At 44.0% G+C, this 22,773-nt stretch overlaps 1 protein-coding gene across 7 annotated transcripts in view; it reads right to left on the bottom strand.

Annotated features, from left to right (window-relative positions):
- The window catches only part of ACACA (acetyl-CoA carboxylase alpha), a 277,490-nt gene that overhangs the window by 20,751 nt on the left and 233,966 nt on the right, over positions 1-22,773 (bottom strand). For all 7 annotated transcript variants that reach the window (XM_019805579.2, XM_019805581.2, XM_019805580.2 and 4 more), the window contains 7 exons: positions 21,939-22,082; positions 21,254-21,374; positions 17,656-17,752; positions 14,528-14,624; positions 13,259-13,394; positions 6,331-6,508; positions 4,489-4,601 (listed from right to left, as the gene is read on the bottom strand). In XM_019805579.2, coding sequence (XP_019661138.1) covers positions 4,489-4,601; positions 6,331-6,508; positions 13,259-13,394; positions 14,528-14,624; positions 17,656-17,752; positions 21,254-21,374; positions 21,939-22,082 — 886 coding nt within the window. The remainder of the gene's footprint in view (positions 1-4,488; positions 4,602-6,330; positions 6,509-13,258; positions 13,395-14,527; positions 14,625-17,655; positions 17,753-21,253; positions 21,375-21,938; positions 22,083-22,773) is intronic.

Genomic DNA, 22,773 nt, shown 5'->3' with positions numbered 1-22,773 from the left:
AACAAAAATGCCAGCCAGGTCTCTCCGTCTGACAGAACTGTGAATCACTGCTTCCTGGGATCAGGCAAGCCCAAGTGCTTTTAGAAATGCAACCTGATGAATGGAACAGACCAAAACAGCCCCTTCTCCTTCCCGGAAAATCCTGTCACTATTGCACCAGATTGCCTCACACTAAAGACCTTGTAAATCAGTGTGATGAGGTGGGTGGCAGGATGCCACTAATTCAGGGAAGAGGCACCATCCCATAATCTCTCCTCATGGGCCTGCCTCCCCCAGAGCCCAGTGCTTGGACGGCCATGGTGCCAAGTGAGGACACTGAGTGTGTACAAGGGTCGACAGGGCGAGAGGCCACTTCCCACGCTTTAGAACCAGAACTTCTTTCCCTTCAGCCTTTCCGGGCAAGAGATGCTGCTTTCTGACTCAAACAAGCAACTCCAGCTCTTTTCAGTTTATAACATCTTGAAGATGGACACAAGTGATGGAAAAGCACACACAGCTCAGATACTTTGATCACTTCTGCCAGAAAACCAGCCTAACCCCAGAATCCCCTTAACCCAAGGAAGTGTCCTTTTCCTCCTAAAGAGAAGGCCTGGGAGGAAGGCATTCCCGTAGATGTCTGTGGACATATTTATCCTCACCTGAAGCCACAATACTGCCTTGGGGAGAGGGTGTGCTGGGTGGAAGGGCCGGCGCAGGCCAGCCGCAGCGCTCAGCCGGAGCTGCCCTTGCCTGAGTCAGACTGTCCCTCTCAGGGCGTGCTCCATGTGGGCACAGCCGAGCTGCTGCCTGGCAGGCTGCCCGGCTGGCTGGGAACAGGGCCACATTCGAAACGTGTGTCTGGAGCAGGATAGCATCTCACGAAGTGGCTCCTTTGCCTAAAGACTGTGTCGAGGGAGAGGGACGGAGGGGAACTTATGATTGCTTCACGCTTGGACTGGACAGCGCTCGCTCTCTCTCAACTGATTTGTCATTTCCCTCCTAGCACAAGACAAGGGTAAGGATCCAGGAGAAAATCTCGGGTCCTGGCGTCAAGAGGCCAGGCTAGGAAGGCCATCTTACGCTGCAGCCACTCCCTGCTCCTGGCTCTCTGAGGAGGCTGAAGGATGTCAGGGAGACACGAAGAGGCCATGGAGGGCTGGGGTTCTATGTCCAGAGAAGGAATTAAATTTCCTTAAGGTAACCAGACTGGTAGGATGATATCTGCCCTGCACGGACTCTACCAAGCCTGTTCTGAGAATCCGGCGGTGCAACACTATGGTATTTGGGCTTATATCACATTTCTTTCTCTCTTTACCTCTATCAGCAATCAATGTATGTGCTGTTTTCATGTTCTATGATAATCACGGAACTACAAACTAGTAATTCACCTTCTACCCAAACGAACTATATAAAATGACGAAAGGTCAGCTTTTAAAAATAAGAAATCTGAAAGAGATGAAGTTAGCGGTTCAGAAATTAAATATTACTCATTATCCTTAGAGAATAAATAGTAATTATGTTTTTGAACGCAGTTAATCAGTTGTGCATTGGTTTGTCTAAGTGTTCTGACAGCGTGCTCCCCAGTGCAGAGGCCAATCTGGGAAGAGATTGGGGAACATAAGGTAACACCCACTCCTACAGGCTTTTTCCTGAATCAGATTTTTCTCAGTGGAATTGGCTTTAGATAACAAAGGGAAAGAATTCCTGTCTAGTTTTGATCAGGCTCAGTATTCAGCTGAGGTAAAATCTGGGGAAATCCTGAGAAAAGTAGAACACAGGGAACTACAATCCCATTATGGGCTCTCACGTACATTATTTTGTGTCTTATGATTTGAGTCTTCTTTTTGCCTTACCCTCTCAGTCTGGAAAATGAGGTCATTTTCACCCACTTTGTGAAAAAGCATCTTGGCAGTCTTTGGTTCTAGGCACTGATTGAGAAAGAAGCCAAAAGCCAAAGCAAACCCCAAAGGAGCTGAGTTCATAGCATGTCCTGTAACACCCCTGCTGGCCTGTGACCCCACAGATACACCTGGTATGTATGATCTCTCTGAAACACCACAATTGCCTGAGGGACAACACCACTTCTTCTCTTTCTTTTGTATTTCTTTTCCTAGACCACTTGTTCCAAAAGCAGACCCATGCCACAGAGATACCAAGCGTGGGGGCCTGCTTCTTCTGACGAGTCATGTGGGAAGGAAATGACGCCAATCCCCATGTTTGAAAAATGCTTCGTGGATTCAAAGCAAACGCACATTCGTCTAATCTTCACAGTGGCGAGGTTGGGGGCGTTATCCCCACTCTTAGATGAAGAAGCTAATGTTTGGAGGAGTTAAAACAATTTACCTGCACGTAACCTAACCGAAACTTGTACATGACTATTTCTATTCTAGATCCACTCTCATGTTCCCAACCTGCCCTGGGCCGGAGCCTGCTTCCCATTTAGCAGACTAAGGATTCTTTCTCTAGTGCCATTTTGGTCAAGGTTAAATAAATACGGTTTTCTTCAATGTGGAGAGGAAATTGATAATGAGATGATTTGTAACAAATGATTAAACGGCCATCACTTGGGAATCTCCTCCCTCTCTCCTTCCTGTATTTCAAAAGTTAAAAGGTGCTGGGTGAAGGTGGGAGCGATATCACTTTCCTTCAAGAGAAAGAAGCTTCGGCCCCACACCCCTCACCATCCAGTGGTTCTGCAAACAGATGTTAGAGAGGATCCCTCTTCCTACCACCCAGTTACTCTGAAGGGATGATAACAGCCATTGGGGGGTTAAAAAGAGGCAGTGAACCCCCAGTTAATGAGTAGGAATTCAGCAGGCAGTGTAAGATAAATGGAGCTCTCTCTGCTTCTGCTAGAGTCAGCATGAACTGTGGCCCTGCGGCTTGTTTGTGGCAAATGGAGTGCGCGAAATATCAAAGGGCAGTGATCCAGAAGAAGACCGACTTTGACAAATTTTAAATTGGCCAGAAAGAAAACCAGCAAAAAAGAAAAAAAAAAAAAAAGAAGAAGAAGAAAAAATGAAAAAAGCAAAAAAGGAGAGAAAATTACACAATTCACTGTGTCCTGCAATTGTGGCACTGCTGCCTTTGTACAGAATTAGTGGTAAAAACGGCAGCGACGATTGCCTGATGCTGGGAGCAATTACGAGCCATCTAAGTGAGATGCTTATCAGTGGCCGAAGCTTTTAGAGCTCTCTCTCTATACAGTTGTGAGTAACTTGCTCTTCAGCTGCAGCGACTTTAATTAAAGTGTATAGGGCTGGTCAGAAGTAATTATCCTGTTTGGTGAAGAAAGAGAAAAACACCACCTCAACAATTCTGGGTGGCAATAGATTTTAGAAACAGCTTTGCCAATTCTTGTTGTATGTATGCACTTCCCATAAAAGGATCAGGCCAAGATGGGTTAGAGTTATTGGCGGTTGTTACCTAATGGCAAACAATGGGACGCACACAGGGTTTATTAGAACCCCAGTCACTGTGTTTGGCAAGCAAGCTGGCTCAGGGCTCCAAACTGCCCGGATGTGCAGTCTCTGGAGTGCAGACAAGCGCTTGGAAATTTTTGTGTCTCTAGATGGTGAGCGTATAAAGAGGCCACAAATGGTACTTTATTAAGTCACTATTTGAAACAAAAAATGAACTAGCACCTCTCTTTTTTATGCCTTCCATTCACAGAGTTTCACTACCTTTTAAAGCCAACCACTGCGTTCCTTTAGAAAAATAAAACCAAAACAAACCAACAAAAAAAAAAGAACCTCAAGCAATTATCTTAACTAATACATAGCAAGGGGCTCGATGGGAGATCTGGGCAGAAAGATGTGTTTTAAGGGATCTGAAACTCATTTGGTCTCTGGACTCAACACAGGGCTCCCAGGGTTCAGGCCTATGTGCAAACTGCAGTGTCTTCCAAAAGCTCCAAAAACAAATGAGCAAGAGAGTAGTGGCTGGAAGCATCACGCACAATGTTCCCGGGCTACTGCTGCCACGGCCTCTGTGTGGAAGTGCACAGGGCACAATCTTTACTTCTGTTTCTCTAGCTCGGGATGGCCCCCGAACACCACCTGGGTAGGTCTCCAGCTTCTCTGTCCCAGGACACTGACTCTCACATCCCTCAGAAACGAGGCAGGCTAGTCCAAAGACACAGACAGAAACAGGACATTGAAGCCTAGCATACTCTCTGCCTGATTAGCCTGCCCCCCCCTCCCCCACAGCAACTTCTAGCTAATCATTCTATGCAAGGACATCCACACAGCCAGGAAGATGGGTTATGTGCATGATAAGAAAATACCAGAAGAAAACTTGGGTGACTTTTGCTTTTTTTAGGTCCCACTTTCCCTCCTATTACATACACTATTTCATTGTACCAGGGCTCTTACCATATACAGGACAGTAAATAAAGATTATCATGAATTTGATCAAATGCTTCAGTGCCTCCTCCCCTGGCCTATGAATGCACTCATTACAAATCAGCTGAATGGCTCATTGATTTGCCAGGAGGACAAGCAGACATACCCAATCGCTCAGCCAAGCGAATGTAGACTGGGTCCACCCGACGCATGGTTTTCACCAGATCCTTTCTGCGGAATTTGATTTCTACTGTCCCCTCTGGCTCCAGAACTGATCCCCTGGATCCAAGAGAAACAAAACAGAAATAGAGGCACTTTAAAGGAACAACAGAATGAGGCCGGTTACAATTTGCAGACTGGGAAATAGCTTCATTATGGTTTTGGCCACCCATGGCTCACAGAAGGAACCCCAGGGAGGGAAGAGGCATCAGAAAGTGTCTACGTGGGGTGTGAGAAAGGCCAGGCAAAAAGCAATTAAAATAATTCTCATTACCACACCAGTCTACTTCCATCTCAAAAGAGGAATACAGACTCCACCATCTACAGCTGATAAGGGTAACAGGAATCACATTTTTTTCCAGGAAAAAAAAAAAACAACGATGTGGGCACAGTGGCAGGGGAACAACCTCCAGCACTTAGTCTGTACAATGAGGGGTCAATGCCGATGGGTCCCACACACAGCGGTCAGTCTGCTGGCAGGATCCTCACGGGAGGGAAAACATTCTGCCTACCGCTATAGAGAGGTCTCAGAGTCATTTCTAGTTTCTAGTGCATACTGACGATGTCCTATCACCAGGAACTTGACCCTAGACAACTTAAAAAACAACCACCACCACCTTTTACATTAAGAAAAAAAAATTACAGCTAATACTTACTATATACATGGCACTGTTCTAAGTGCTTACATATAAAGCTTCATAGCAATCCTATACCAGTCTGCATCCCCTATGAGGGAAGCAACGAGTATCCCTCAGCTTACCGAGGAGGAAACTAAGGGCATTAAGAGACTTGTCCAAGCCTAACACATGACAGGACTGCATCTGCAATCAGGTGGTCTTGTTCCACAGTCTGCAGAGGAACTGTCTGTGATCTGGTATCAGATCAGGGACTAGATTTGGATTTAAAAATAGTAAGTCCCTCAGTACAGACAGCTAGCCTAGTGATTTTGCAATAAAACTACTGGACTCTCCCAAGCAGCTATTGAAGTAGGAGGCTAAAATCACGGGGAAAGAAACAGGTACTCTGAGAAAATGATCGGAGGCAGGAATTGGCATGGAAAATGTCAAGGAAACAATGTGAAATGTACCTGTTTTGGAAAGGGTTGAAAACAGATTATGAAAGTAAGCTGGATGTGGTCTGTTTTACTTAAGTATTTTCAAGGACCACCTCCCGACAAAAGCCTGGGACCTTCTCTTGCAGTTCTCTGGGTGCTGTGAGCACGGTGTTCCCCAAGCCTTCTACAATGCCAGAGTGAGCAGCGCTGGTTTGGAATCACAGAATGTGGGTGTTGTGGGGGCACTCAGTGACGAGCAGCTCATCCCACAGACAAGCAGCAGCAGTCCAAGGAGCGTAAGACTGCTTTGGGTTCCTCGCCAGCCAGTGGCAGAGCTGGGTGAAGACCCTAGAACTCCACAGACTAAGAATTTAGTCCTTCCACTCCAACTTGCCTTGAGCTCCCTCTGTCACATATCTAAGAAAGAGGGAGTCATCAGGCCTATCTGCACAAGAACAGGAGAGAATCTCTCCAAGTCTCTCCCAGTGCCTGGAATAGAGGACATTTTGGTACAAGAATCTGGGCTGTGGGATCCCACTGGGAAAGCCTGACTCCCACCTGCTTTCCTTCTCATCCTAGCAGACACTATTTAGAAAATCTCTTTCACTGACCTTGGAGACCTCTGGGAATAGACAGATTCAAATAAAGTTCTCTTGGTTATGATGTTCTGCAGGAGGAAACCAACAGTTAGAGAATCCCTAGAGACAGGGAATGGAAATGAAGAAGGAACGCTACCTGCTCTCTCGGTCAGCGTACATCTCCATGTGCCGGGGGTTGATGGTGGGGTCGATCACAACCCAGGAGCCCCCCCGGAGCTCAGCCTGAGGAGGAATGTACACCAGCACTGGCTGGGAGCACTCCCGTAAGCTATCCACAATGTAAGCACCAAACTTCAGCACTTGGTCGTACATATCTGTGGAGAATGAGACAAATCAGAAATCGTGAAACAGTGCTTCCAAATATTGTTCACATCATGGCACACACAGAAAATAACACACTGTGCCTTCACGAGGAGACTACTCATACCAGAGGTAACAGGCCTGAGGGTTCAGCCACCCCGGGTCCTGTCCAGCCACCCAGAAGACTGAGAGGAGGGGTATTTCCACCTGTATTCTGTTCAAGACTCCAGGGGATCTTCAAAAGCACAAGAGAAGTGTACTGTCTTTCATAAGACACAGTGTGCAAGCCCTATGGATTGCCTATCCATTTTATAGCCTTTCTGAATTGCTGGATTCGGGTCTCATCACATTAATTCACACTTGCTCTACAAATGCTGAGTATTTTTCATGTCAATATGTGATCTCTCTCACTACATTAAGTTTTCTGAAGGAAGGAACTATTCGAGCTCTTTTCGAGTCTTCTCGTGATACTTAGAATATGATAAGCTCTTAAAATGTGCAGCTAATGGAAATGAAGCCTTCAAAAATTTTATCTTCAAAAACGGCCTCTTTCCTTTTTGTATCCCCAGTGTCTCGTCTGGTGCCTCGAACACAGTTAGTGCTCAGGAAGCATCTGCTGAAGGAGCGGATAAGCACATACACACTTTGGAAAGAACATAACCAGAAAGAACAACAAATTCTTTAACAGGTGCATCTTTATCAGGGCATCAATGAGAGAAAAAACTTAAAATGCATATGTAGTTATTGGAAATATCACACGGCCACATAAAAAGAAGAGTTACCTCTTCATTTTGCTAAAGAGCACACCTTGTAACCCCCCAGGGCCAGGAGCAGCCTGAAGAAAAGGCACCCTGGTGCATCAATAAAGTGAGTCCTTGGAAAGTAGGATCGGTTATTATTTATTTCCCAACAATTTATGGACTTCTTCCCATCTCCTAGCCCCCTGAAGTCTACACATGGCTAAAGTTTTAGGTTTATGATTCTAGATGTTTAATGAGGACTTCTGTGGAACCACAATGGATCCTTTCTAAACACCAAATAACAGGTTCAACGGAGTTCAAACTTTCCTATCAAAGCAAGGATCTCAATTTGGAATAAATCAATTCTGGAAATCCAAAGCAGAGGAGCATTTTTCAGAAAGTTAAGAGCAAACCCAAATAGAAAATGCTTTCATTGTAGTTACTGGCAAATTAAACCGCCACCTTCTCCAAAGTAAAAATGGCTCTCTCTGTACAAACCATCAGTGAGCACACTTCACTGCAAAGTATATGCCTCTCTCCATTGCCGGGCCTGGCCGCTCTGGGACGACTTCAGAAACTCCAAAAATTCAGAAGTTGCTCCAAGGAAAAACTCCCTACTCTATGAGGAATGTGTATGGTCACATACTCTGTATGTATGATCAGAGCAAAGACATTTATTCCTTTGGGAGGAAAGCAAAGATCAAAAAAATTTACTGCTAATTACACAACTGCTGTATGAAGAGCAGGAATAAAGGACTTTAAGCGCTTTACGCTAATTCTGCGGTTATGAAAATAATTGCTCAGTTCAAATTATTTTAACTAAATTAATTCTTTAGTGGATATTTCAACCAGTGCTACATAATAAAATAATTGTGTAATTAGCAGTACATTTTTCAGTGCTGCCAAGAGTACAGTCTCAGTCTCAGAACAAGTAAGAGAAAGGAGTGGCCCTCGGTGGTATCGTGCAGAGAGAAGAAATGGAACGCGGATAAAAGGAGAAAGTGAAACAGCAGAAAACAGTGTGCAAAGTCATCCTATGTGAGAGGAAAAAGTAAGTAGAGGTAAATGAAGACAGTTTCCAGGCTCTTCCCTCACTTCTGTTTGTTAAAGATCTAAATTAAAATCTGTCCGTACTACCTGTGATGAACAGACTCAGCCCCCAGAAAGAAAAGAAGGACTTTATTTAAAATGTACGCCCACTTATTTAAGTTTTAAAAACTCAAGTTTGTAGGATATGCAGTTTGGGAGGAAGCTGAATCTGTGTGCATTTTTTGCTGTTGTGAAATGAACTTTGGTCTCTCTTTTTCATCACCATGGCTAATTTGCTGTGTACCATGGAGCATGATTTCATATACACATACATATGACTCGTTTAATCATTAGAAAACCATGTTCTTCCATCCACGTTATCGGTGAGTAAACTGAGGCTTAAACAAGTGAATAAACGGCAGAGGTAAAATTCGAACCCAGATCTTTTGGGCTCTGAAGTCCACTTTCCGTGACTTCGTTCTTACTGGGAGGAACAAGCATGAGGCTGAGGTAACCTGCTTTCCGGCATCTGATACAATGGCTGAGTAAAATAAAAAACCAGAAAAGAGACTGGAATACATGACTGAAGATTTGTAAATTTCTCCTGGATTTTTTTGTATGTTCGGAAACGTCAGCAATTGTACTGATGACACTACTAGCTACTTGAAGGGCTTGGATCTGACTGCCGAGCAATTATCTCCAGGCCCCATGATTGTGAGCAGCGAAGGGGTATCAGGCTTCATTAAAGCTGACACGCTTGGGACTGAAAACAATGCCTCCATCTAACCTAGAACACCAACAGACCTGCAATCCAACCATCAAAACACCCAAAAAGCAACAAAGGCTATTAAAATATAAACGGACACACACGAAACAAACTGTACAAACAACACGCTCATGATGTATCACAGCGGCCCCAAACCACACATTCTGAAAGGCAGGCTGAAGCACCGGCTACAGTCTGACACGTTTGTTTGAAATCCCTTCATATTTGAGACACAGCAAAAAAGCACAACCAAGAGTCGCAGGGGAGAATGTATTCCCAGGGGTTTAGGCTAGACCTCAGTCTAGGGAATTTTAAAGCTATGCATATGCTGACTGCCAGTTCTCAGGCCATGAGAAAAGCAACTGAGAATGGAAAATACCGATAGGTTCTTCAGTGGAGAGGCGGGGGCTTGGCACTTCCTAAGCACTATGAGCAAAGCACATCTGCATGTGCTCACACAGCCTTTCCAGGGTGTTCTCAGCATCCAGGCACCAACCCTGCCTAGGGCCTTCACTGTTACACAACATGGATAAACTGTGGCAGCCACATGCACCAAACAAGGGAGCAGGGTGGTAGGGTGTTTCCACGGTGCCCCATACTCTTGAAACTGGAACAGATCTTATTGGCTTGGGGCGAGATTATCTGTTAGAAGCTGAAGGTAAACATTAGACACACACAAGCCGCACATACATAACGTGTCTCATCAGTTCATTATGGCTGGCTGACACAGTATTTCGACAACTGAGTAATCAGAGACTTTAAAATAGACTTTCATTCCAGTTAAAGTTTTCAATAAATGTTTTTTATTGTTATTTATAACCTGTCCCAGGAAAAAATAATAAGTATAACATGAAAAGCCAACTGAGAGTGACCCCGTAGCACCAGCAGTGAGGCAGCTTAATATCACTGGGATTTGCATCCTATCAAGCTATTCATGCTGAGGCTGGGACCCTGGTGCTAATTTCTAGTAAATTTCACGCTTGATGTCTCCCTGTTGTGGGTCATTGCCGGTTCGTCTAAATAAACTGCTTCCAAATGGCTCTTCCATCTAAATATTCAGCCAGTTTTTATAATTTAATTTTGCATTATGCTGAATAGCCTTCCGGCCAGATAGAACTCATTGGAAAAAAAGCACCAATACCATCTTGACATACTTTTATTTATTTATTTATATTTTTACTGCTCGAATTAGACCTCCTAGGCTGACTAGTAAAGAGTTTTTTTTTCCCTCCACTAATGTCAATTTTCAGCATAGCAAGAGCTGTCTCTAATCTTTTCCTACTCATTACACACAATTTTGGAGTCATTTTACCCACAGTGCAGTCGGCTCCTGGCTGTGTGTTTGTGTGCACTGAGGGATGGCATAATTGTTTATTTTCCCTCCCTGCATAATCCCCAGCCAGTATTGAAACCAAAACTGCAAACATCTCCCCAAGGGATATGGAATGACTCTCAGCTTAGGTCCCTTTACATGAGATAATATGTAGAAAACATCCTGACCTGTATGTAAATATGAAAGGCGATGTTCTTTCCCCTCCTACATTCACACTGATCTCTATCTTCCCCAAAGCTTATTTATCTTAAGTGATGTGTGAACGGATGCAGCAGCACCAAAATTCAGAAGGCAGAACTGGCCCTCGTCTATACCCGGCCAGTAACTCATTTTTGACCAGGGGCAGGGGAGTAGGGGGATGGGGGAAATTACTGTTTAATGGGTACGGATTTTATGTCAGGGATGATGAAAAGGTTTGGGTATATTTAGTGCTGACGGTTATGTAACACTGTGTATATATTTAATGCCACTAAATTGTACAGTCACAGATGGTTAAAATGATAAATATTATGCATATTTTGCGGCAATAAAAAATATACAACTCCTATCTGAACTCTTGAAGTTTCTTGTCACAATAACCAAGGACAACTTCAAAGCAGAGGGCAAGTGGGTGGCTAATAACTTTCTCAGGAACCTACACAGTCTATTCTAGAGATGTCCTAGTAGAGCTGGCTTGGTCCTAGGCTCTAAACTCAGCCAACTGTGCTAAAGGAAGCCAGACAGATCTGCGTTCCTCTCCCAGCTCTGTCATTTTTTCGCTAAACGATCTTGGGAAATTTACTTTACCTAAGTCTCAGTGTATATAAAATGCCAATAAATAGCATAGCCTACCCCTTAGAAGGGCTTGTTGTGATGATTATGTGACGACAGTGCGTGTAAAATGGTTAGCACAGCCTCTGGTAAAAGGAGTTCAACAAATCTTAATTGTCGTTCTTATTGTTACACGGCTAGCAGCCAATCTGGGCCTGAGCCAGAACACACAGCAGGGCTCAGGCTTTTCCTACAAGCGGCAAACTTCTGAACTCCGAACTCCTTAGGACAAAAGAGCCAGGCTGGCTTACTCCTAAGTAATGTCAGGAAGAGTGAATTCCCGATGGCCCCTGGAAAGAGGGGTAACTAAGGAGTACCAGCATTGCCTTCTCTAAGTCTTAATGTAAATCTTCCAGCCAAGAAATCTGGGATCAGGGGCGCCTGGGTGGCACAGTGGTTAGGCGTCTGCCTTCGGCTCAGGGCGTGATCCCGGCGTTCTAGGATCGAGCCCCACATCAGGCTCCTCCTCTGGAAGCCTGCTTCTTCCTCTCCCACTCCCCCTGCTTGTGTTCCCTCTCTCACTGGCTGTCTCTATCTCTGTCAAATAAATAAATAAAATCTTTTAAAAAAAAAAAAAAAAGAAATCTGGGATCAAGTGAAACTGGATGCCAAATAAACCTCACGTATATGAATGAAGGCCTTTCAGGCTCCTCCCCCGGAAAAAAACCACTTCAGGACAGTATCATACTCTTTTCAACACTGTAGTATTCTGTTCAAGACATTTTTCTTGACTCCTTGAGGCAATGTCTGTCTCTGACTCAGTTTTGTATTCTCAGAAGTAGCTAGCAGGGGTGCTACACATTGGAACTCAATAAAAATGTGCAGGACTGACTTGTTTAACCTATGCTTTCAACATCGCACGGCATTTCCACTGATTTATTCTCTTCGTCATAAAATAATTCACCTGAGAGTCTATAAAAATATACAAACATTAATTTGCACGTACAGCCCAAGTCTCCCCCAAGAAAAGTGCAAAATGTAGTAGTTCTCTAGCAAATATGGGCAAAGGGGAACTTTACAGCTTAAAAAAAGAAAAGAAAAACCACCCTAGTCTTCTGTATTTTGCCAGGGAAGCCTGGCCGTCCAGGGCTTTTCCGAGCCAGGTGAAGGGAAAGTTGTTGACACAAGGCTCTAATCTTTCTTCACACACAGCTGATCATCTGTAAAAGGGTAACTTTCTCAGGCTTTTCCTCCCTCAGAGTGAAAGATGCTCCTGCCCCAAGCTATTTCTGGGTTCATTGTTTCACATTTTATACGTCCTGATCTCTGACCACTCTACTCCAGCATTGCCAACCCCTCCCTCCTTCCATTCCCCTAACTCATTCTACTACTTCAGAACCTTCAGGTGTCCCCCAGTGAACAAAGTTGACATTGACCAGTGTATTCATCCCCTCCTGGTAAGTAGTCTCTGGCCCCAGCATGGCCACCAATCTCTAGCCACTGGAGAGAGAGCTTCGCTGCTATGAGAGGGAGAAAGAATTTCCTTTGGTACTCCTGAACCATCCACAGTGGCTCTGCACAGGGAGGATTCTCAGTAAATGGTGATACTAGCTGCCTACATCACTAAGTGATTCCCATAGCACAGAACAGAGCCTGTATAGTAATGGGCTGTTGTTGGATAATAATAAAATACACCACAAATTACCACAAAGAACAGCTTCTGGTACAGAATTTGTTTGTTTTCTTCTGGTGAAGGCTAATTTCAGTATCTACCTCAGTCACGATAGAGCGTTAGAGCATAGCATCAACAAAGATCATGCCCAGAAAAGAGGGACAGAGGCTAGCACAATCACAATTCCCCAGGACCATCGAAACAGTCCCTCATTCACCTGTGACAGCTAAATCCACAACAGCAGCCCATCTAGATCACACTAGTAGACTGTTCCGAAATTTTGTATGGAACTGAAAAACATACAGTATGTATGCACTCAAGCTGCAACTCAGAAGATATATTTCAGAGGAAGTATAATCCCCCAAAAGCCTAGGGTGACGGACTGTCAGGACACCGGCTGGCTCTGCCCAGTGTGAACCCTCCCTCCCTGTGCTGTACGGTTATGCCCCTCCAGCCCAGAGCCAGGCCAATTACCTTTCATCCCACCAGAGAAGCCTCTCCAGTTGGCAAAGACCATCAGAGGCAGCCCTTCACGGTTGAAGTCCTTGATAGCCTGATAGGTCTTAAACGCAGAGTCTGGGAACCAAACCTGGCCAGCCTGCTGGATTATCTATGGGGGAAAATCAAAAAGGGAGACACAATTAACAACAGAGTTTGAGGAGGAATTTCGACAAGGTTAACAAGATTTTACTTGTTTACTTTTTTTTTTTTAAAGATTTTATTTATTTATTTGACAGAGATAGAGACAGCCAGCGAGAGAGGGAACACAAGCAGAGGGAGTGGGAGAGGAAGAAGCAGGCTCCCAGTTGAGGAGCCTGATGTGGGGCTCGATCCCACAACGCCGGGATCACGCCCCGAGCTGAAGGCAGGCGCCCAACCGCTGTGCCACCCAGGCGCCCCCACTTGTTTACTTTAAAAACTCAACCAAAGCAAACAAACAGAAACTGCTGTTGTTCATCGAGAGGATCATATTTGAAGTCAAAAAGAAGAAAGGATCCTGGATCTCTGATTTGGTTAAATACTCTACTTTTTAAGTCCTGATTCCACCACCACTCCTCAGTCAGGAAGAGGAAACCTTACTGCTTCTAATGGAAGAACGCAGTCTTGGGAATCCTCATTGTAGGCTTCCTGAGGGCAACTGTAAGTCACTCAACTCCACCAGTCCTCAAAACAAGCCAACTGTACACAGTCTCCAGTCCTCTGACCCCGTGTTTAGTACAAGCATTCTCTGTACCATGGTTGGTCAACAGACACTTGATGTGACACTGCTGAGTCACCTGTTCCCTGGTCCCTCCCACCCCTCATTTTCTGACTCTTGTCAGGATGTGAAAATAAAATCTACCCCTTTTAAAACAGAGATGTGTGGTGGTGTTCACATTTGCCATTAGGGCGGACTTCTTAATTCTAGTAATAGCTCATCCATGTGCGCGTTCAGAGAATCTGGGACCAAAGAGCCCTCAGCTGCCTTTCCGTAAGACCATCTCCCTAACAAACACACACTGTTCTCTAGCATCAACAAGACCACTCTAAAGGCCTAAGTAATTTTTTAGTTAGAATTTAGGCTTGTAGTCCATTTAGAGTCATCTTAAAAGTGAGCACATGACAGTCTGAAATTATTCAAGGATGCAGACTACCATTCCCTCCAAAACTTGTGGCTTGCAATGCCCCCAGTATATCCACAGGCTCTGCAGAAGGGAAAGCCAGCTCCGAGCACAGAAGCACAGGGTACTCGAGGTTACCAACCTTGGCTTCAGAATCCAGGTTTGCAGGATCAGCTGGGATACTCAGTTCCACTGTTCGGGTTTCTACGGCAACCACTCCCACAGGTATTCCTCCTAGCCTGATAAAAAATGAGCCAAAGAAGAACCCAATATATGTAAACAGGTCAGTCATTTCTTTTCCAGACCCATGTCAAAAGATTAGGGTGTGTGTGGGGAGACTGGAAACTGCAAATACAGAGAACAGGGGGGGAATCTGACTCTTGTAGGGGTAGGAGACTACCCTCAGAATCACTCCTGCTCTCCATCACATGATAAATTTAAACCCAGGGTTGTACTAGGGGAGTCTCAGCAGTTAGACCCCACAGTCTAGATGTGTGTGCTCATACACATATGCATGCACGCACACACCTTTTTCTGTGGGTGCCGAATGAAATTTCTCAGCTCGCTCTAGAGCATCTCTTTGGTGAAGACAGAGGGAAAAGGTCTGAAAGGTAGGAGGCGCCTGAAATTACACTGGGCATGCGAATGGGCGATGTGTAGGTGTGTTATGGAGATGATGAAAAATATGTGCCAAGGGTACAGAGGTGGTTAAATAAGCCCTTAACTTTCTCTTTCTCTGGAAAAGAGCAGTGGCACAGGGATAACTTGCAGTCGTTACTCTCGGTGAAATAGGTGATCTGTATTTAAAGTATGCATTTAATCTCCAACATGTTAATTTAAAAAACTCTTCAGGAGCTCAAAGCCTCTGCATCTATGCTGCATGACACCTCCCAACTTGGTCCTCAGAAAGATTTCCTAGTAAAAATCAGGAAGAAAGAGAGGGAGAGTGACTGTGGGGGGAGGGGTGGCAGCTGCTGCAGGTACAGGGTGAGTCCTTACTCTGCAAAACGTGATTCAATCTTCACTTTCTCAGCTACATTCCTTGGGGCCGAGGCTGGGATGGCTTATAGTCTCTCATTCCCTGCAGCATCTCCATAACAAACTTTTCCATGAAGGATGGTCTTTGGCTGTTACACTGGCTACTGGAAATGGATTCTTGTCATCACAAGAGGCCTGACAGGGGCCTGAATGGGGACCACCCACCCCCTTGTCACTTGCCTGCACTGAATCAGAATCAAAAGCCCTCTAGACAACCAGACAACGAGCAGGAGGTACACAGGAGGGCTTAGAAATATTTCTGTTCACAATGATTAACAATCCAACTGGAAACTTGTAATTGCAAAAGCCACCCTAAATCGGTAACTTATAACTTATATATTAGGGCCCATGTGACCTAATAAAGAACATCTTTATCCGAGTATTACAGTTATTTATTGAACTTGAAAACAGCTCAGAACAACTTCTGTTTTCTATTATACTTCATATAAATTTTATCAGGCCAGCCCTGAAGATGCTACATCTTGTTTTATAGTGTGTCCCTGGACAAGGTGCCATGGAATAATAAAAGACAATTTACAGCCAATAGCACACATATTCCAAACATACATACCAAAGATGAGTTTTGGCAGCACTTACAGTAACAATCCCAGAAGAATACATTTATATTTATTTCTCGAAATGCCATTGCTTTTGAAAGAAGCTAGCTCCATTTGTGTTTTATATACTCGTGAGCATGTGTATGTGTTTGGAGTAAGAAGCCCAGAACTCATCAGATGGAAAGAAAGGAAGAAGTCAGAGTGAGGGTTGCAATAAACAACGGCAGAGCTAACTAAAGCCAAGCTGACTGATCTTGCTCACAGAACAATCCCTTTTCTTCCAATCATAAGTGTAAAGCATTATTCTCTTGTTTCCCGTGGGAGGATCTTAAAGACCTTAACAAAGGTTTCACTTTCTGTGGCTTAAAATCTGTCATGTTTTTAACAGACAGGAAGACTGAAGCAGCACAGGTAACAGGCAAATTTTCAAAAGAGTTGGTCTGACTGTGATGTGAGGCCCTCTGTAAAAAAAACCCGACAGATGCGGGAAAGGAGGGCTCTCTCTCTAGTGCATCCCCCACGCCCCCTCCCCAGGAGGAATTTTGCCAGGCACAAAGAATGGTTCTCACTGGGCCCCAGAAGCCTGTGGGGAGGGTAGAAGACCTGAGACGGGAGAGAAAACGGGAGCTAGCTCCTGTGAGTTTCAGTCTGGGCTGACTCCAGGCCTGACTCTTACTCAGAGTCACAGTGGAAGATCCTGTCTGTTGGATTTGCCATCTGATGGCTCCTTGTCATTGGCAGCATGAGACGTGCTGACCTGCTGTACTGAGAGAACCACAAAGCCTAGAATTATTTTCAAGGCTAGAATCTAAATCTCAACCCAATGTGGCATGTTTGAGAATCTTGAGCAGGTGCCACTTTTCACCAAGATAAGGAGAACTGATTGCCCCCGAGAGGAAGGTGAGCTCCAGATGTGGGTCCCTAGGGCAGCATGTCTCTGCAGTGCAGAACGAGATTAAGATCAGCCTTGGCAGGTGCTCGTTACAGCGAGCGCCACAGATTATCTCGTGCAGAGCTTGCTGGTGAGTGAAGCACTTCTTAGAGTGGGTATTAAAATTTAATAGAAACTTCAATTTCCCATTTGAAAAATAGAGGTAGCCCGGCAAATCTATTCCAGTTTATTTTACTCATTTCTGTTTCAGGTAAACTTTTTTCTTTGCAATTCAAATCTGATGATAAGCCAGAATCGTGCATTTGTTACACTTAAATAATCTTGATGCCAGGACGGAACTTCTTCTAGGTTACATAGATCTTTTGGGTTCCATGGCAAGGTAGAGGAGTCAGGTTCATTTGTCACCTACTTCAGAAAGAAAAAGGTCTTTGGGGAAGGGGAAGGTCACTGGTGGGCTGTGGCTATTGTATTTGGGCTTTACAGCCCTCAAAGAGCTTTTCTTTCAGTATCACAAAAAGGAAATGTGAAAACCAGACTTCAGATGAAACGCATCGTTGGAGTGATACAGTAAATGACTACTGGGAACCAGCACTCCAGTTATGCTGCCTTGGGCATGTCTATAATCCAATATTCTTAGAAAGTTTAGACAAAGAGAACATTATTGGTAAAAAAACAAAAACCAAAAAAAACCCCAACAACCCAAAAACCTCGATAGCCATGGCCCCTTCCTTTCTTATTTTTAGTTGGGAGGAAGAAGACTTTCCAAAACAAGAGCGCCCTTACCTGGCTCTGCCGACCACCACAGTCTGGGCCCAGGGCTGCATGATCTCTGAGAAAGATCCATAGTCAAAAAATCCACTCAACCACTGACCTTTCTGGGCTACAGAAGGGAAAGAAAGAGGGCAAAGGGAATAAAGACCGTCAATCCACTGAAAAAGCACTGGAACTGGCAAATTTAAGGTTGGATTTGGGGGACTGTTTTGGGGAGTTTGTTGTTGTTTTTAACCATATTATAATAGATGCAGGCATTAGGCAGCTGAATGCTCATCTGCCTTCAGACACCATCTCCTATTTCATTTGCTAGTCTGCATAAAAAGAATCATCTATCAGCAAAAGCATCATTTATTGTTAAACGATGGGGTTCAGCTAGCAGAGAGTTTGCATGCGTTTAAATAAATAACTTGGCTTTTTTCAAAATGCTACAAACATTTGTCAAAAGGCAGCCAAGTCATTGAAGTGTTTTCAAAATGTCTATTTCTATTTTAAAACTTAGCTTACAGTTTTGTTTGATTCCACAGGCTTTTTTTTAATGGAAAGCTGAAGACAGCCAATTATAAGTATTAATGATCAGATGAGGACCCAAATTTGGGGAAAAGAAAAGGGACTTGGCTTCTCTGCTAAAAAGCAACAAGATACGTCCACTTTACTTACAGCTGAAAAAGTATAATCTTTCTACAAGAAAGGGCCATGCCCATATACTCTGGACACACAGCAAAAATATAATGGTTAAGATGCACACACTTAACGTCATTAACCTCCCCTGCACACAGAATTTCTTTCGCTGGCAAGAAACATAACTTTCGACATCTTAGGTTAAGAAAAAAACTTTTGTTCCACAGGTATCCGTGTTTGACCAAGGCCCCATAAAAGCTTCTGCAAATAACTGTTTCCTAGCTTGCCCCTCAGCTCACGGTTTCTCAGTGATCCTTCTAATTTGAACATGGCCCTCCGCCCCCTAAAAACCCAAGTCCAAAACCAATTAAAAGTGGAGATCCGAGCAAGCTAACCTCTGCTGACTTAAACAGGATGGAGAGTGTTTTATCAAGACTAAATTTGTAATTACTGTGTTCTACGTTCCTTGCCTCTATGGCCCCAGTGTAAAACGTGATCATCCGTTTCAAAATTATCTCTCTATCGTGAGCCCAAAGCTGATCGTTTAGATTCTGGTCTCGTGTTGGGCGTCAGTTTGAAGAATATCACAGCACTATCTCCTCTAATAAATGACTTTAACTTTTCACCTAGAAGATATCTGCTTTAACTTATCACAGGGAATCATCTGCTTTCTTTAACGCTTCCACTAAATTAAAATCTGAAGTCACTCGATTTGGGAGCGAGTGTTAGCTGCGCACAGACAGCAGGATGAATTACTAGGGAGTCGATGAAAAAATATTATCCAAAAAACAGGAAACTTAGTTTATCACAAATTTCATTTTATTCTGTGGATCGCATTAATAATGGCCAGGATAATGCCCACCTACATACACACACATCTGTTCACCCCACGAAAGAGGGCTCAAATTTTGATGAAGATTCTAAATCAAACTTCTAAGTGCATCAGGATACTGAAATTGTAACCTCATATGCTTGGATCATTTTATGATTCTTACTTCAGTAAGAATGATTTGGAACAACAGAATTCATCAACATGGAAGGGTTTCTTTAAAAACCCTCCTGGGGCGCCTGGGTGGCACAGCAGTTAAGCGTCTGCCTTCGGCTCAGGGCGTGATCCTGGCGTTGTGGGATCGAGCCCCATCAGGCTCTTCTGCTATGAGCCTGCTTCTTCCTCTCCCACTCCCCCTGCTTGTGTTCCCTCTCTCACTGGCTGTCTCTATCTCTGTCAAATAAATAAATAAAATCTTAAAAAAAAAAACAAAAACCCTCCTGCCTTGTATGTTGATTGGGGGAGAGGACTCACTGGTGGGCTATGGCTAGTGTAGGTAGACTTCACCCCCCAATCCCCCAAAGAACACGTTGTGTTCAGTTCAGATGTAGAATTTAGAAGCCAGCCTAAGATGCACCCACCTCCTCCCCGGATGATTCCCAGGAGGACTCACAGATTCTTGCTCTGAATTCTCCCAGAAAAGTACTGGATTTTAAGGCTGACAGGTATTTTAGGTTCATAGTTCTTATCATAATCATGGCATACAAATGAGAGGTAGGGAGAGGACTATGGTGATTTTTCTGGCTATGTAAGAAAAACTAGTTTTATTAAGAGCAGCAAGAAAAGGCATTGAAGACAATAGGTAAAATTTTAAATTAAAATTCCTCTAGTGATTTTTCCATACTATCTATAGTTGGGCTGTAGATTAAGCCCTAATTCCTAAGTAATAGCTGTGTGACCTTGCACAAATCACTTAACTTCTCTGGGCTTGTGAAGTGGTAATCTCTTTTTATCTCTGAGAAGTAGAAAGCCCGGATAAGATAATGTATACGGAAGTGCTTTGTAGTCCCACCTAGCTCAGAGTGGGTACTGATAAAGGTTTAAGTCTTCCTTATGCAGACTTCTTTTTTCTTTCAACAAAATCACAGTGACTCTCAAATTTAATGAATTATTTTCTGCACTTGCTTTCTTTGAAATAGTTGCAATAAATATGCAAAAAAAGAACAAACACCTTCTCAAACAATCGGAAAAAAAATAGATTCAAAATGTCGCAGAGGGATTTGGGGCTTCACAAAAGGACCACCTGACCAGCAAGGTTTGTTAAAACAGCTTAATGGACCGACAAACAAGAATGTACATTCACCTTACCTGGAGACACCCCTTTTTTTTCTGTTTTGTTTTTGTTTTAAAGATAGGTAAAACCAGCCAAAGACAGAGTAATATATTAGATGAACATGCGGGAAAGGTTTGTTCTCGCTCGATGTATTTATGAAATTAAGAGTTCTGGACAATCTCTTCATGAATGATGATCTTACAAAGCAATCTTACATTAATAACTAAAGCAAGTACCAGTACTTTTACCAGTATCATAAAAAAGAAGGGTACACGCAGGGTGCACGCTTGGAAATAGCTTGCCGAGAAGAGTGTGGTCACGTTCCACACCGAAGGGCCAAACACCTTTTCTAAAATGCACGTATCGCATGGTGCACTGGGTGTTATACGCAACTAATGAAGCATCGAACTTTACATCGGAAGCCGGGGATGTACTGTATGGGGACTAACATAATATAATAAAAAATCATTAAAAAAATAAAAAAATAAAAAAAAATAAAACTGATCTGATTAATCTCTGTTTACAGAGCCTAGACGGTCAAAGGTTCTACGACTTTATTGCTTAGATTTAACTGTTTTAAAGTATTTGAACCTGTTAAGTAATAAGTGCTTTAATAAAAGAATTAACAGAAGGAATGTATTAGTGACTGCCCTGCGTATGCCTCAGTGACTGACTTATACATCTAATTTCATTTGGTTCTCATTTGTTCTTGAAGGATTTTCCACCCTGATCTTTAGAGAGCTGTTTTAAAGATTTGTCTCATTTCCACAGCTCCTTTAGTAGCTCTGTTTTGTCACATACTACTGTGCAGCAATTGGTTAGTGATTAAAAGGAAGACTGACAACCTGAGGGCCAGGGTACTACCGGACCCTCAAATATATACCTACTTGGGTGAGGTCGGCCTGCTAGCATCCATCGAGGATCATATGGGGCCTTCGTGGGAACAAACTCGATGATTCTATCTATAGGATCCTTGGAGTTCAGGAGAGGAACTGAACTGCGCACACTCTAAAAGTGGTTGGGAGGAAAGAGCACAGCAATCAGTGAAAACAGCAGGCCCATGGTCCTGATGCAGCCACAGTCGTTACAAGGACAGTAGGTACCAAATACAGAATCGTACCCATCTGTCCCAGTCATCAGCTACAGGCATCCCGGCTGTATGCCAAGCCCTGAGAACATGCCCAGGTCTCAAGTCTCATGTAGGAGCCTGGCAAAAAGTGGTACATTCTGACTCTTGATTTCCGTGTACCCACACTTGATGGGAAGCTTCCCGGGGGGGACGGATGGCTATTATGAAAGAGAAAACCCACAGTGATCTGAGCCCAGATAGGCCATCAAGGCTTCTGTGACTGGGGAAAACATCGGAAAGGGGTCTAACCAATGAAATCCAAAGGCATTTTAAAGGTAGAAGCCCAAAGATGGTTGCAAGAAAAAGAGAAAGCAGTAACTTAGGAATATTTCATTAAACAGTTTCTCCACCATAAAGAGGAGACCTCAAATAAAAAGGCTGCGTGAGCTGTGCTGGGAAGGCCAGGTGCTGGGAGCTTTGTCTGCTGGCTGGGAAGCGCTCACCTTAGGCATGTAAGACAGCCAGTGCAGGACAGTGAAAACCCCTTCGAAGTCATCGCAAACGATGCTGTGGGTCACCCCATTGTTGTGCATGATCTGGATGCCCCCGAGCTGGTTATTGGAGGTGTATACCTCCCGCCCAAGGACCTGGAGGAACAAGCAAGAGAAGACACTTGTCTTGACAGAAATAAAGGCAAAGTCTATTCTGTGATTCTCACTAAAATGGGTTTTTTTCTCCACAAGACACAGATTCCAGCCTCTGTGGGTTGTTCGGAGGGACTATCTGGACATTTGTCTTAAAAAGAAAGCTGAGAAAATAAAAACGGCTTTTTTTGAACAATCATAGATACCGTTGCAATTTAAAAACCAGCAAGCCTCTCCCTCTCCCTCCTAGCTGCCACAGACAGGTGTTAGCACACTTCGACTCAGCTAGAACCGTGGGGGGGGAGGGAGGTGAGGTTGTGACCCGGAGGTGCAGGCTACCCCAGTGTCTGCAGGCTGGCGGATTGTTGCACATATACACAGAGGTAACATGCTTGTCTTTTGACAATCTTCAGTGACAAGTTTCACTTAAATGCTGTGAGGTTTGCATCCCTAATTTTTTTTAAAGGATTACTCTTCCCCTTACATCTGATTTTTAAAGCTGGTCCCCACACGCAAGTCTTAAGGCTGGCAAAATCCGGAAGCATCTCATACACACATGAACCTTTGAGTTTAAAGTCGTCTTTGTGTGCTGGGTGGAGGGCAGTGATTTATACCCAAGCCCGCCTCTCCTCTGTCCTTCTCTCCCAAGGTTCCAGGGAATACAGAAGGCCTCTATCCCCGGTATATCCCTGGA

The sequence above is a fragment of the Ailuropoda melanoleuca genome, chromosome 13 (genome assembly GCF_002007445.2).
Source record: "Ailuropoda melanoleuca isolate Jingjing chromosome 13, ASM200744v2, whole genome shotgun sequence".
Lineage (NCBI taxonomy): Eukaryota > Metazoa > Chordata > Mammalia > Carnivora > Ursidae > Ailuropoda > Ailuropoda melanoleuca.
This window is presented reverse-complemented; position numbering and strand designations above follow the sequence as displayed.